General features: G+C 38.9%; 1 protein-coding gene across 1 annotated transcript in view; it reads right to left on the minus strand.

Annotated features, from left to right (window-relative positions):
* The window catches only part of BBS2 (Bardet-Biedl syndrome 2), a 16,913-nt gene extending 4,399 nt beyond the window's left edge, over positions 1 to 12,514 (minus strand). Inside the window, exons 1-11 of the mRNA XM_085301138.1 lie at positions 12,503 to 12,514; positions 11,764 to 11,889; positions 11,416 to 11,478; positions 8,300 to 8,377; positions 6,037 to 6,141; positions 5,356 to 5,442; positions 3,897 to 4,032; positions 2,856 to 2,995; positions 2,328 to 2,472; positions 1,337 to 1,508; positions 170 to 299 (exon numbers count right to left, since the gene is read on the minus strand). Of these exons, the coding sequence (XP_085157264.1) occupies positions 170 to 299; positions 1,337 to 1,508; positions 2,328 to 2,472; positions 2,856 to 2,995; positions 3,897 to 4,032; positions 5,356 to 5,442; positions 6,037 to 6,141; positions 8,300 to 8,377; positions 11,416 to 11,478; positions 11,764 to 11,889; positions 12,503 to 12,514 (1,194 nt within the window). The remainder of the gene's footprint in view (positions 1 to 169; positions 300 to 1,336; positions 1,509 to 2,327; positions 2,473 to 2,855; positions 2,996 to 3,896; positions 4,033 to 5,355; positions 5,443 to 6,036; positions 6,142 to 8,299; positions 8,378 to 11,415; positions 11,479 to 11,763; positions 11,890 to 12,502) is intronic.
* Between the last annotated feature and the right edge of the window lie 100 nt (positions 12,515 to 12,614).

Raw genomic sequence — 12,614 nt, forward strand, 5'->3', positions numbered from 1 at the left:
AGGGAAACAGTCAAATTGTAACATACAGGCCAGCAGTGCAGTTCACTGCATAGTTATCCTTCACTCTTGGGATTCTCAAGCTAACTACAAACCCTCCACCTGCTACAAAAAGCATTACCAGTATGCAGGACAAGAAAATACGAAATAGAGTAGAAACTTAGAAACTCACCCTTTGTGCTCTCTCGCTCGTTGTAAAGTTAACATAGCTCAGTGGCTCTGTGGCTGAGTCTGGGCTGCTCAGGGCATACATTGAAAAGCGGGGAAGCTGCCGTGTCAATTCAAATACATGAAACTGCATGCTGAATTCCAAAGCAAAAACACAGAGAGRGTTACCTATTGCAAGGGATCTCTCGCTCCCTCTCTTCTATTTTTTTTTCCTCCCTTCTCTTAATAACTGGGTACCACCATCTCAGCTTCCAGCTGTGTGATCAATCGCTTACCACTACCCATAGGCAAATCTGAACTCAAATATCAGGCTTATCACATCTCTTTATGATGGCTGAATAATTCCTTCATTTTCCAATGAAATATATTTGCTAGGCCAACACATTCAAGATTTTACTATGAGACTGGATATTTCAACAGCTTCAGCAAAGTTGTATTAAAAGTAACAGTAAAGATGAAAAGAGGAAATAAAAATGGAATTCAGTTGCATAAATTCTTTCTGCAACGATCGGTCAGCCCTCAGAATACACCTCCCTGCGTAGGGAAGCGAAGCTGCTTCCTGGGGCACCATCAGTCCTGGCAGATGTGACCAGGAAGAAAGTCATTTTCAAATGTGTATTAAGAGACATCTTATTTCTATGGATAATTGGAAAAACGCTGTCTTCAAGTCAGGCTTATGCAACTTGCCCTGAAATCAAATGGGGTCACAGCTTCTGAGCACTTTYAAGGACACTATTGTGCTCTCCTAGCACCCAGGCTTGTTCAAGTGCCATTTTCAAAGCAGCCACCACTCAGGTCCCTGGAGAGGCAGACACTTAGAGCAGGCAGTCTGGATACAGCCCATGCCCCTCTCCTTGTGCTCCACAGACCCACAATAAGGCAGCCGCAGAACAAGGAAAGCTTTCTGCTCTTCTGAAGGCACAGCCAGACCACAGGAGGTCCAGTGACTTCACAACATTCAGTCTTTGGTAGGAAAAGAGCTCAGCATCACAGGTACAATAATGCTTTTTAAAATAATATTCCAGATCACCTTCCAGTAACACCAAGAAGTGAGGCACCAAGGAATTAATGAGGCACTTCCCATGACACAAGTAGGAGGCCACATCATTGGTRTTTCCTGTCCCACAACATCAGCTCYGGGGAAGAGCACAGTTCACGACACAAACCTCACCTGTTCCTGTATCCCACAAAGGCTTTGATGTGCAAATCCACAGGGACATCTTTGGGTGGAGTGAGGGGAATGCGAACACAGCCTGAGAGATTCTGGAGACTGGGGTGTACCACATGGCTCTCTCCTTCAAATATGCCTTCAGCAAAGATCAGCACAGCACGGATGATTGTGTCTTAGCAACAGGAAGAAACAGTGGTTCCTAAATTAACAGCTTCCTTCCAGCAACAAACCACCATTATTTTCAATATTAAGCAAAATCAATTCCTTTACACTCCTCCTGCTGAATTATTGATGAAATAGTCCAGATAACCAGCAGTACCACATCTGGACCTGACTGCAGCAAGCCTCTGAGCACATCTAGTGCTAGCAGAATTTGCTAACTTGGGGTATTTTCCACTTTTGCATTTGAAGTCAGCTACATTCACGCAACAGTCTCCCTAACAAGGGTGATGAGGTTTGCTGGACATGACCCAAGTTCTGTGTGGAGCCACTGTGGCCATCTCTGCATTCCTTTCATGGTTTACTTACATACCAGGTAATCCATCCATGGAAAAGCAAGGTTGTACCTGAGTTTTTGTAAGAACTGTTTCCAAAAAAAGCTGTTAAATAAGTGAATCTCTCTACATTGACCACGTACTCAGTGGCTGGGCACTTACTCTCTCACTCTCTTTGAGAGCAATACTCTGCATTGCTCTTTGTTAATGTTCAGAGTCAATAGAAGGAGCATTGCAGTGATCACAGACTCCTTTCAATGTAAGTGTTAAGTACCTTGGTAAAGAAAACACAAGAAACAAGTTCCATCAAGCTCATCTCTCCTAAGATCTTTCAAAGTAACACAGCTTGATTCAGAACTCTGTGAAAGAAAGGCAACTACGCAAGAGAATTACAGACACAGCAAAGGAGAAATAGGTAAATCGTCAGCTAAATACAACCTAGTGTTTTATATGAAGTTACATGAAACAAATATCAAGGTTTGCAGGTCACCACTCACCATTTGTTGTGGAAATGCACAACTCCACATGAGCAGACTGACTGTCAGAGCCCAGATTAACTGATAGGGCAGTCTGGAGTTGGGTATTTGCTGGAATTACACCTCTCCGCCCATCAGCTTCCTTCAGTTGAGTGTTCAGTTCAGCCTGTTAAAGACATATACACACTCTTCAGTATCAGAATTTCAAGATTTTCATTCAAGCAACGTAGAACACATGCATAAGTCACTTCTCTTTTCTTGCAGGAGAAGGCTCCATTAGAGTAATTCCTATACATTTCAAATATCTATGAAGAATGGTTTGATTAGGCCCAGAGCTGTGCACATTTGTGCTATAGTTTGTTCCATGAAACTCTTCATTATCGATGGAGCTCAGCTCCATACCCAAATCCTTATTCAGAATCACCACCTAACATACATTCAGTTTTAAACACAAGCTTATGTAGTTTCRTGCTTTTGCTACAGTGGTCTGCTATTGATTTATAGCAGCAAGAAGCCACGTTTTGGCCCTCCATATTGTTTAAGCAGTACCTTTGCATTTTCCTCGTAGTTTCGTAATTCCAGCAGCAGATTTTGTTTCTTTTGACTAAGTTCTCGGATCAGGTCCTGCTCAGCACTTGCATCCATTAGATTTCCTTTCATCTCTTGGCTTCCTGGCAGATAGCCCCGAACTGCGGAGAAACAAAGCACAGCTGATTKCAGCAGGGCCTTTCACTGTATCCTCAAAACATTCGTTTCTGCAACATGACTGTCTTGTAACATGTCAASAGCAGATAACACTGGTCCTGGTCTTCAGGTGACCAGGTATCATTCAGCTAAAAAGYTTAGTTCATTTACACTCACAGAGGTTCCGACTTGTGATCAGGACAAGAAAGATGGACATTAAAAGAAGACAGAATGTCCAACCTGTCTTTAAGTTATGAAGTGCAGCTTCCAGTCTTTTTGCAAGAGGACTTCCACTACAATCACTCTTTCAGAAGCTTAAGAAAGTTTTAAAYCACTTGCAATTACTCAAATTAATAAACTATACAAATACATACAAATTAATAAAATATGTATGTGGGTATTGTAGAGCTGGTCAGAGGAGTTGTTACTACCAGGAAGCAACTGAATAACTGCAACACACCATCCATCAGCCAGTGAACAAGATTTGCCTTTGCTAGTTTTTCCCCAAATCACAAACAGTTCACTTAGAAGGCTCTTCCTAGCCCTATGCTCTACTGGGAAACAGGTCTCAGCCTTTTAACTGGAAGGCCTGTGGAGAAAGAAGAGCTGAACAGGAGCGAGAGAGATGTTTGTCAAGAACTTCCACCTGCTGTGCACTCTGGTTGTAGCTGTCAGTGAAAGYTAGGGGAAAAAACTCCAACACTACTTCCGATGAATACTATTCCTGTTGATCAYAACAGAGGAGACAATACTCAAAATCCTGTTTGCAGAAAGCGCAATTCAAAATTCCCTTTATTTCACATATGGCAAAGGCAATCTAGCACACAAAAACGTATGTGAAAACCAAACAACACTTAATCTGCAAGTAAGTGATGTGTCTGATAATATCTTGATTGGTGCTTTTACCTTCACCGTCAACTGAACAACAAATTAACTGGGTGTTTCCATCCATTCTGTAATCCCCCTCCACCAGTCCTGCAATTGAGGATGCAAAGTTGTCCTTAAAGATTACCTCCCCAGTTCGGTCACTGCGTGCATCAACCTGAAACAGAGGAGTTTCAAGGCACAATATGAATAGAAAAGCTAATTCCAAAATATAATTTATGCAGCACTCTGGGCTATTAACTGAAAGCCAGCTTGACTCATGAAACTGCAGATGAACCCGCAGCTTTGCAGATCGCACCACAACAGGAAAGCRGGGGGAGAATACTGTCAAAGAAACGAGATCTAGACAGACTCAACTAAAAGAAGCTGACCTTCAGAGATGCTTTCCTAAGTTAGAAACAATAGGAAGCAAAAAAAGACAACTGCAAGCCTGCACTGTCAAGGTTATGCACACATAGATGTGCCAATGGCGGGACTAAACTAGACATAAACTTGACATAATATTTACAATCTCTTTATCTTTGTTGTAGTATCTTAGTCTTGATGAAATTCATTATTTTTATGCATAAGTAACATGACCTTTTACTAGGTAACGATGTTACTTCATCGGAGAGGAATGGAGAGAGGACCTCAGTTCTGTACACTGTCTCTCTTCCAGAGCATAGGACCCAGCRTTGCTTCTTCTAGCAGACAGGAAATGTTTCAAATCAACAAGCCAGGTAGACTGTCCGTAAAAACAGACCGGAGAGGAGTAAGGCAAGGAAAGGTTCACTCCCTAACAATGTTGTAACCTACATTGGATTTGGTGCGTAACACATTTGGGCTGCAGATTGCCAGCTTGATAAGAAGGAAATTAAATTCCTCCAAGCTAATGAGAGGTTCTAAGAAAAAAGCATAGATTTACAWAAATAAATAAATAAATAAAAGGGTCAGGCTGTGTCCAGGGGAGATTTGGCAGCTCGAACAGCTATTTGTGGCAAGGGGAATACAAAGCTAAGAATTTAGGACTGAGCTGCACAAAATGTGTTTACATAAAATTAAGTAATACATATAGATTTATTCTAACCCTGCCATAGTTAAGACTGACACTGCTCTCCTGTTACCTAAACATTTTGCCTTCCTTGTAGTTTGAGAACATCCAGAGAGCATAGCAGAAGAATATAAGCATGTGCTCAACACGCACCTGAAAAGAAACACTGGAGAGCCCTAAAATGTGGTATATGACCTCTGCTACCATAGAAACTAGTTTTTACACCTTAGCAATTGATCCTAGGCAGACGAAAGAGGTTTTCTCTGACTAATCTTGCATTTGGTACTGGATTCACCAGCCAAACCAAGTTTCAAAACTGAGCTCTGAGGAACTGTTATTACAGCAACAGTCATCTTAATTTGTCTGTTCAGCCTTAGACAATTTAGCAGCTTTGTTCAAACACAGCTTCCAGATTTACAGCTCCTCATTTTTTCCCCTGTATAAACTCACCTTCCCATTGGACCAGCCAGTGATCAACTCGCATACTCCATCAGAGTTCAAGTCAAAAGCATGTATGCTCATTGCATGGTTCTTAGACTGGTGACAGAAAACAAAGAATAAACTAAGCTCGTATATGTTTAAATTGCATATGCTTGACACACACAAGATACTGTAGGCTCATGCTCAAGAGATTAGAGAAAGGACTAGAAAAACGTCTCTTAACAGAAAGTTACAGCATCRCCATCTGCAAGGTCACACAACTCTGAAATTTTAGCACTTGCCTTACAAATATAGCCCAATGCTCTTTCCCTTAAATATTTTTTCATCCATACAGATGATTAGAGTTTACAAATCAACGTGCAAAAGCGAAATTCTATAAAACAAATCTCAGAGCTTTAACTTTTCCATAAACTCTTCTTACCCCTGTGAATGAAATCCCATCAGCCTCTTTGTGCCACCTCCCAAAAACCCAAAGATTTTTGATTTTATTAATAGAATTGTTCTAATATGTTATTAGCACAACTACAAGGATAAGTATACGTTGTAATAACAAAATTACTTTCAGTGCTATGTTCAGCAGATTTTAAATTCACATAATGAGTTTGGACACCATTAGAACATCCCGAGCTAAGGTAGCAAATCCCCTAAAACTTCAAAATTTCAGCTATGACATTCYAACACCAGACTAACCTTAATCCTCCAGTAGCGGGCTGTCTTGTCGTAAACTCCTACTGTCCCATTAGCAAGGGCATAGCCAAACCGACTGCCGTACATGGGGCTAAGTGCTGTGATAGTCTTGGGAGAGAGTTGGAGGGAGAGGAACAGAGGATACAGGAGTGAGAACACAGCTAATTCTGCAGCTTCAAGTAACAGAGGACAGACTACATGCGATTTCTATCATCTGAACTGTGCACTACTTCAAATTTAATGGTAAATAAATCTATTTTTAAAAGTCAGTTTAAAAATCACCAAAAGGCAGTAAGATTTCCTTACACAAGTTAGGTTACCAGTGTTAAGGTATACTTTAGTCAAACAACTGCACTCAAACTGTGTTCTTTGACCAAAAAATTCCTACCACTATCAGCAGCACAAATTACTCAATGTCTGTGGTCACCAGTGCTAATATACTTTCATTGGAAACCTACTACAAGCAGACAAAGCTCTTTGAAAGCCTCAGACCTGAGGATGCACAAGAGTTCAACATTACATGAGCTGAGGAAGGCTTTGTGACATTATTGGTAGAAAAATCTTTGTCCAAGATTAGTGAAATAAAAAATTAACAGCTCCCAGGGTTGGACTTTTCCCAAATATCAGRCTAGCTATTATTTCAATAAGTAACAGCTTCAGGGAAATACCCAAGCATCATAACTCAGTTTGTTTCTCACTCTTTAAGACCGATTACCTTGCAATTCTTCATCAGAGTATCTTAGTGTTTGGCAGTGGGGCCCTTTCCATGMACAAAGGTTAGGTATTAATGCCAGGCGGAGCAACTGCAGTGGTCTCCCTGATCTTCTCTATAGCACAGTAGGTGATTTCCTTCAGTTAAATCCTTCACAAACTAAAGCAACTCCTCTAGAAACCGGACCTTCTCACTATAAAGATTCCCAGTGAAAGAGAGTCCATCACAGTCTTTGCTGAAGTCACTAAGTAATAACAATCATCCTCACCACTAAATGTGCATGCCTGAGACTCTGAAATTGTCTGGTCTCCATTTTCAGCCATTTCATTTTGTTATACTTGGTTTCCTTAATTATAGCCCTTGTGTTTACAATTCAGTCTTACAGGTAGATATCTGCAGACCAACATGAAAGCATCATGTAAACTTCTTTAATAAGCTCAGATGATTGTGCTCCTTTTTTCACTATAAAGCATGGTTTTCAAATTTCTTACCCTTTCCTCTCACAGATCTTCTCTAAAGCTTTTCCCAAGTATTAACATCTTCCACATTTTAAGTGCCCAGTAAGGGCAGGAGGTCCTAACAACAGCCAAAAAGTCARAGAGGTAGCATACCCCTTTTACACTCATTTTCCTATGCATTCCTATGCGTTCTTGAATGCATAAAGAACCACATTAGCCTTTGTGGTCTCACTTCCATCAAAATAAGCAATTAAACACAGAAAATGCATGCTGTTCAACTCTTAAAATGAGCAAAATGTATAAAGTCAATGTTTATTCAATTTAACTTCCTAAAAGGAAGGGTTTAGGTGCAACTGTATTMTTTTAAATTAGAACAGGAACATTGTAACAGACCTCTTAAGACCCCACAAATGTGAATTTAAAAAACAATTCTACTGTAGGTCTGGAAATAAATCACACACGAGATGGATGGACTATTAGTTTTTTTATTGTCACTGATCATGACATGACTCTAGAYTGGTTATTATACAGATAGCATTACGCATTTCAGGCCCAGTTCTAATTCTAGTTGTAGTAACAGCACCCTTTCCTAAAGCACAAATAGCTATTAAATTTAGGCACTGCAAAGGTATAGCCTTGTTTATACAGCCAACGCACAACTCTTGTTTCACTTGATTGCACTGTAAAACATCCAGTTTTGCCTAGCTGACTCCCTTCTACTCCCCCATATGCTGTCTGGATACACACAGAGACAAGTTACTTGGTCATGATTTTGTAAATGCAGTTGATATCAACTGTAACAGATATTCTATTTCTCAGAAGTCAGTAACAGCTTAAAATCACTGCGCTCCTTCCAGTAACTTTAATCACCTTTGGAGAGGGCCTCGAATTTCAGTCAAACAGTAGTTTGTTTGKTTTTTTTAATCTGGTAAACTAGCTGTAGAGCGTGAATCCCTATGCAAATATTACTGAAAGATATTAAACTAACATTACAATTCTAGCAGAATAAATATTGTGCCAGATAGTTAACTTTATGTTACACAGAATTTTCAACTCCATCTACAATTATAACAAACACTATCTAGAAGTAATTTACCTCTGTTTCTGACATTTCTGCCACTATCTCATCTTCTTTAAACACGCGGATGTCAAAATCTTCAGAGCCAACAAGAAGCTAAGAAAAAATAAAATCTACAATTATTTAAGCTTAGGAAATAAAAAGGGTATACTTCAGGACTCASAAGCAAGCAGAAAGCAAACAAATATTCCAGGTTCAAAGAGCTTTTATCAAGCACGTAAAGTGTTGCCAGTTGGACAACAGGCACCCTCTGTGAAGACAACATTTCAGAAGTCTCCCATTGGTCAAAMACCAGTTATACTTGTTTTGGCTAGCTAGAGTCTAACAAAAGCATAATGAAATATCTGGAATAGGAATGAGAAAAGATTCTGGAACATCAGAGCTATGCTCTTTCCTTACTGTAACGGATTCAGTGATATTCATAATTGTAGTTATACACATGAAAATACCATATTGCTGGTACTGGGGCAGGAGACTTGCATCTCAGTTCTCACATTACTACATAGGTGTAGAGAGACAGCAACTTCTAATTACTAGCGTGTGAGCAAACAGATGGAAAACATTTCATTATTCTGCACTGAACATCCCTCATAAGCATTTCTTGCTGCATGCTGACACTGAACTATTGAATCCAAGTGTCCAAATCATCACTGCTTCTCCAGCCTGAAAGGTGGCTGCCACTACTGCAAAATGGGTTCTAATTTGATGGAAACAACTGTGCAAATAGGATATTAGCACCRAATCTAGTCTTCTGCATTCTCATTCATTATCCTCTCTGATTTCTGAGGTCTTCTCCTAGTTCCTAACTGAGCAACTAGAAGATACTAACTAAAAAGGAGATCACATTAACATCTTTATAAAGTGCTTTTTCACAAGAGAGGCCTTCTATTTTATCAATTGAGAAACTGAGGAAACATTTAGTGCCTTGCTCATAAAGCCATCCATCAAGTCAGTGACAGAAGCAGAAATATAAATTAAAGTTTAAATGCCTGGTAGTGCCTAAGTCTGGCATCCTTCCATCTTTACAGGACAGAATAGACAAATCCATAGTTAAGCTGGATCTCTGAAAAAAAATAGGGCTTTTTTTCCTCCAAAGCAAACCTGTTTCAACAAACTAAATCACGTAGGCCTAAGCTTACTGTACGACTAACATAATTTACAATTGAAAAAAATATACAAGCAGTATAGATTTCTTGACAAGCCATCAGCTAAAAGTGACAACCTGAAAGCATGGGATGTTAAACCAATGATTGGTGATGCTATTGTGGGTAGCATTACTGTAGGTAATGCTACTCCTACATATGCCTACAGATTTCTTTTTTCTTCATTTAATTTCATTAAACTTGCCCACCTCRGTGACTTTCATTCCATTAGACTAAAATCTGAAATAGCAAGGAAAAAGTTTCTCTCTGAAGTCTTTGGCAAAAGGGAAGAAAACACACTATCAGTCTAAAATCCCAAGAAACACAGTGACCAAAATAAATCAATGTTGTTAGCTAATAAGCAACAGAAGCATTGTCCTGCAGCTAATGAGTCAGCTTTAAAGGCAGACATGTTTTCACTGAAGGAGGGAAGAATGGAAAAGAAGCTAGCACACCCATTTAACAGGTAAGTCATGTAAGTGATAAAAAAAAACCAATCTTTAAAAGACGGTTTTGTGCACTTTCTCAGAACTTCAGTTTAAAGCCAGATGCTGTTACACTTAAGCCACAAGTAAGAAAATGAATCATCTAGGTAATTAAGATTAAGAAAACCTAAAAACCTCAGCAAATGCATGCTGGGCTAACTAACAAAGTAAGTCAGTTGGACAATTTATCCAACCTTGCTTAGCTGAAAGCAACAACAGATTTTCACCAACTGCTGAGCATGAACCTTTCAGAGGGAAGAGGGGGAAGCTTAAAAGCACAAACGCAAAACAACTATAATTAGCACCACAGATCAGTTTCCTGCTTTCTGATGGAAAGCAAAAATCTTTATACACTGTCTCTACTTCTTACAACCCTCTCTCAGTCCGTACAAAACACGGCACAGAAGAAGTATGCAGAAATCAATTGGAAGATCTGCAAAGAGATGGTTTTATTTCCCGAAGACCTCGTTCAAGCAAAGGATCTGCATTGGTACAATACTTGTAAGAAACACCAAAAGCCTGCAGGCCATTTACACATCAATATAAACACCACAATTCAAGTGATATTCTTACCCACTCTAAAGGGGGAAACTCTGGCAAGTAGGCAGACGAACTTAAGTAATGATGATTAATACTGACAGACAGATGACAGAAGAGAGTATTTTAGCTTGGTGACTTAACAGCATATTTACTTGTAACTGAAGACACTAGAAAGCCATTATTTTTCTATATGATCCATATTTAAAGCCATGATCCTTCAGTTTATACAGAATCGAAGAATACTTACAGTAACAGAAAACGCTATACAAATTCAGGACTACAACTATATATTTATCTGTTTATCTCATATGTTATGACCAAGACGCTTGTTAAAAGTTATTTCCAGTTTCACATCAGAGAAGCAAAGAATGTTTTGTTTCCTCATGTTGCTGCTGAGAAGCAGTGTGATTAGATGCGAAGAGTTCTTGATTTTTATATCAGATAAATAAATACAAATAAAGCTCTTTACCGTATAACCTTTTAAGAGGTCATTTTTATGTGAAAGATGATCGCAAGTTGTTTCTCTGCCATTTAAAAAATACTTAYAAACATACCACCAAAATATCACTGAATTAGAGGTCTTGTGATCAATAATCACAGACATTACAGTAGAAGAAATGCAATGAAGTAGTTTAAAAAAATTTGGGGGAAGTTTTCCTTTACAACTGGCAATCTGTTCACCAAAGCTAGGCACTAGTGCTGTAAAGAACCACTGAATGTGCCTAGTTTTGCACACTGCAAGTAGTCCCAAAGAACAGTGCTGTTCTCAGTATATGGATTAAGCTCCTGTGCACATCTTTGCAGGAGTGGAACCTAAAAAGGGACAACTCCAAAGCAGAGATCACTTTAATTGGCAATATAATTAAGCAGGGTTTGATAACCTGGGGGGGGGGGCGCAAAGGAGGGTTCTATCATTTCCCTGCAAGACCATGAAAACAGTTGAAATCACAAGTAAATAGTTACAAACCTCAGTTTTGCCATCACCATCAAAGTCACACAGTGCTAATGAACGAACATTGTCTCCAGTAACCTAAAATAAGAAAGACAGTCTTCAATATCGATGACAGCTGTCAGAGGCTAAACTGTTTTTATGATTTCAGCTGCAAGAGAACAACGAACACAGACAACATTCGGGCAGTATCAGAACGTACACTGTCTAAATACATGATTTCAGGCCTGCGATAAATTAAGAAAGATCTGAGCTATGTCACAATCAAATGAACATATCATATAAAAAAACCTCCAAACATTGAGAGGAATGTGTGCTATCAAAATAATCTTTTAATAACAAGAATAGTGTTTGGTGTAGCCTTACCGTCCAAAAAAGATCATTTCCTTCATAATCAAAGCCCTGCAGGGCACAATTTCCACCAATAATAGCAAGTGGAGATGAAATATCTCCTAGCGTTCCAAGAACTATTGCATTGGCTCCATCTGAAACCTATAAAGAAACATTAAAGAAAAAAAATATAGCAAAGAATGAGACACCTAGGTGCATGGAGTTCACAAATCAGATAGCGAGCTTCCAATATCATCATGTTTGTCTTCCTTCTAATAGTGTAGGGGTCTGGCAATAAAATCTGCATGTAAGGACCTCTTCCTCTTTATGGATTCAGTTAAAGGAGCTGAGCAGAATCACAAGGCAAGACAGAATTGACAGTAGCCCCTTCTCAAAACGGCTAGTAATAAATGATACATAAAATAAGGCTAACAAGCAGGTTGATTAGAGTGAAGGTTACAAAATCAGGAATTCAGTTGTTATGATTAGTTATGCACACATGTTCATAGTTAGCCTTTCACTATAAAGTTGTATTGTTTAAAGTTACATAAATGCAAAACCTTTTTATGTTTTTTCCTAGTGGCCTCTAATTCCATGATAAAAGCAATGATTCCTATCCTCACTTACCAACTATAAATTGGATAGATTAGGGTGAAAAAAAAAACACTATTGAAAAAAAAAATACGAGTTTAGTTGAACTCTGAAAACCTATTAATTTTTTTCTCACCAAGTGATGCAGAACATGTTATGAAAACCTGCTCCCTCTCATGCATACATAGGTGCACATCATATTAATGTTTTAACTTTTCTTTAAAATATTCCACAGATTGTAAAGACAAGATGTTCTGAATACAGTAATATAACTAATGCAATGAACTGAAGCATAA

The sequence above is a fragment of the Rhea americana genome, unplaced genomic scaffold (assembly GCF_003343005.1).
Source record: "Rhea americana isolate MKP2758 unplaced genomic scaffold, rheAme1 scaffold_172, whole genome shotgun sequence".
Taxonomy (NCBI): Eukaryota; Metazoa; Chordata; class Aves; order Rheiformes; family Rheidae; genus Rhea; species Rhea americana.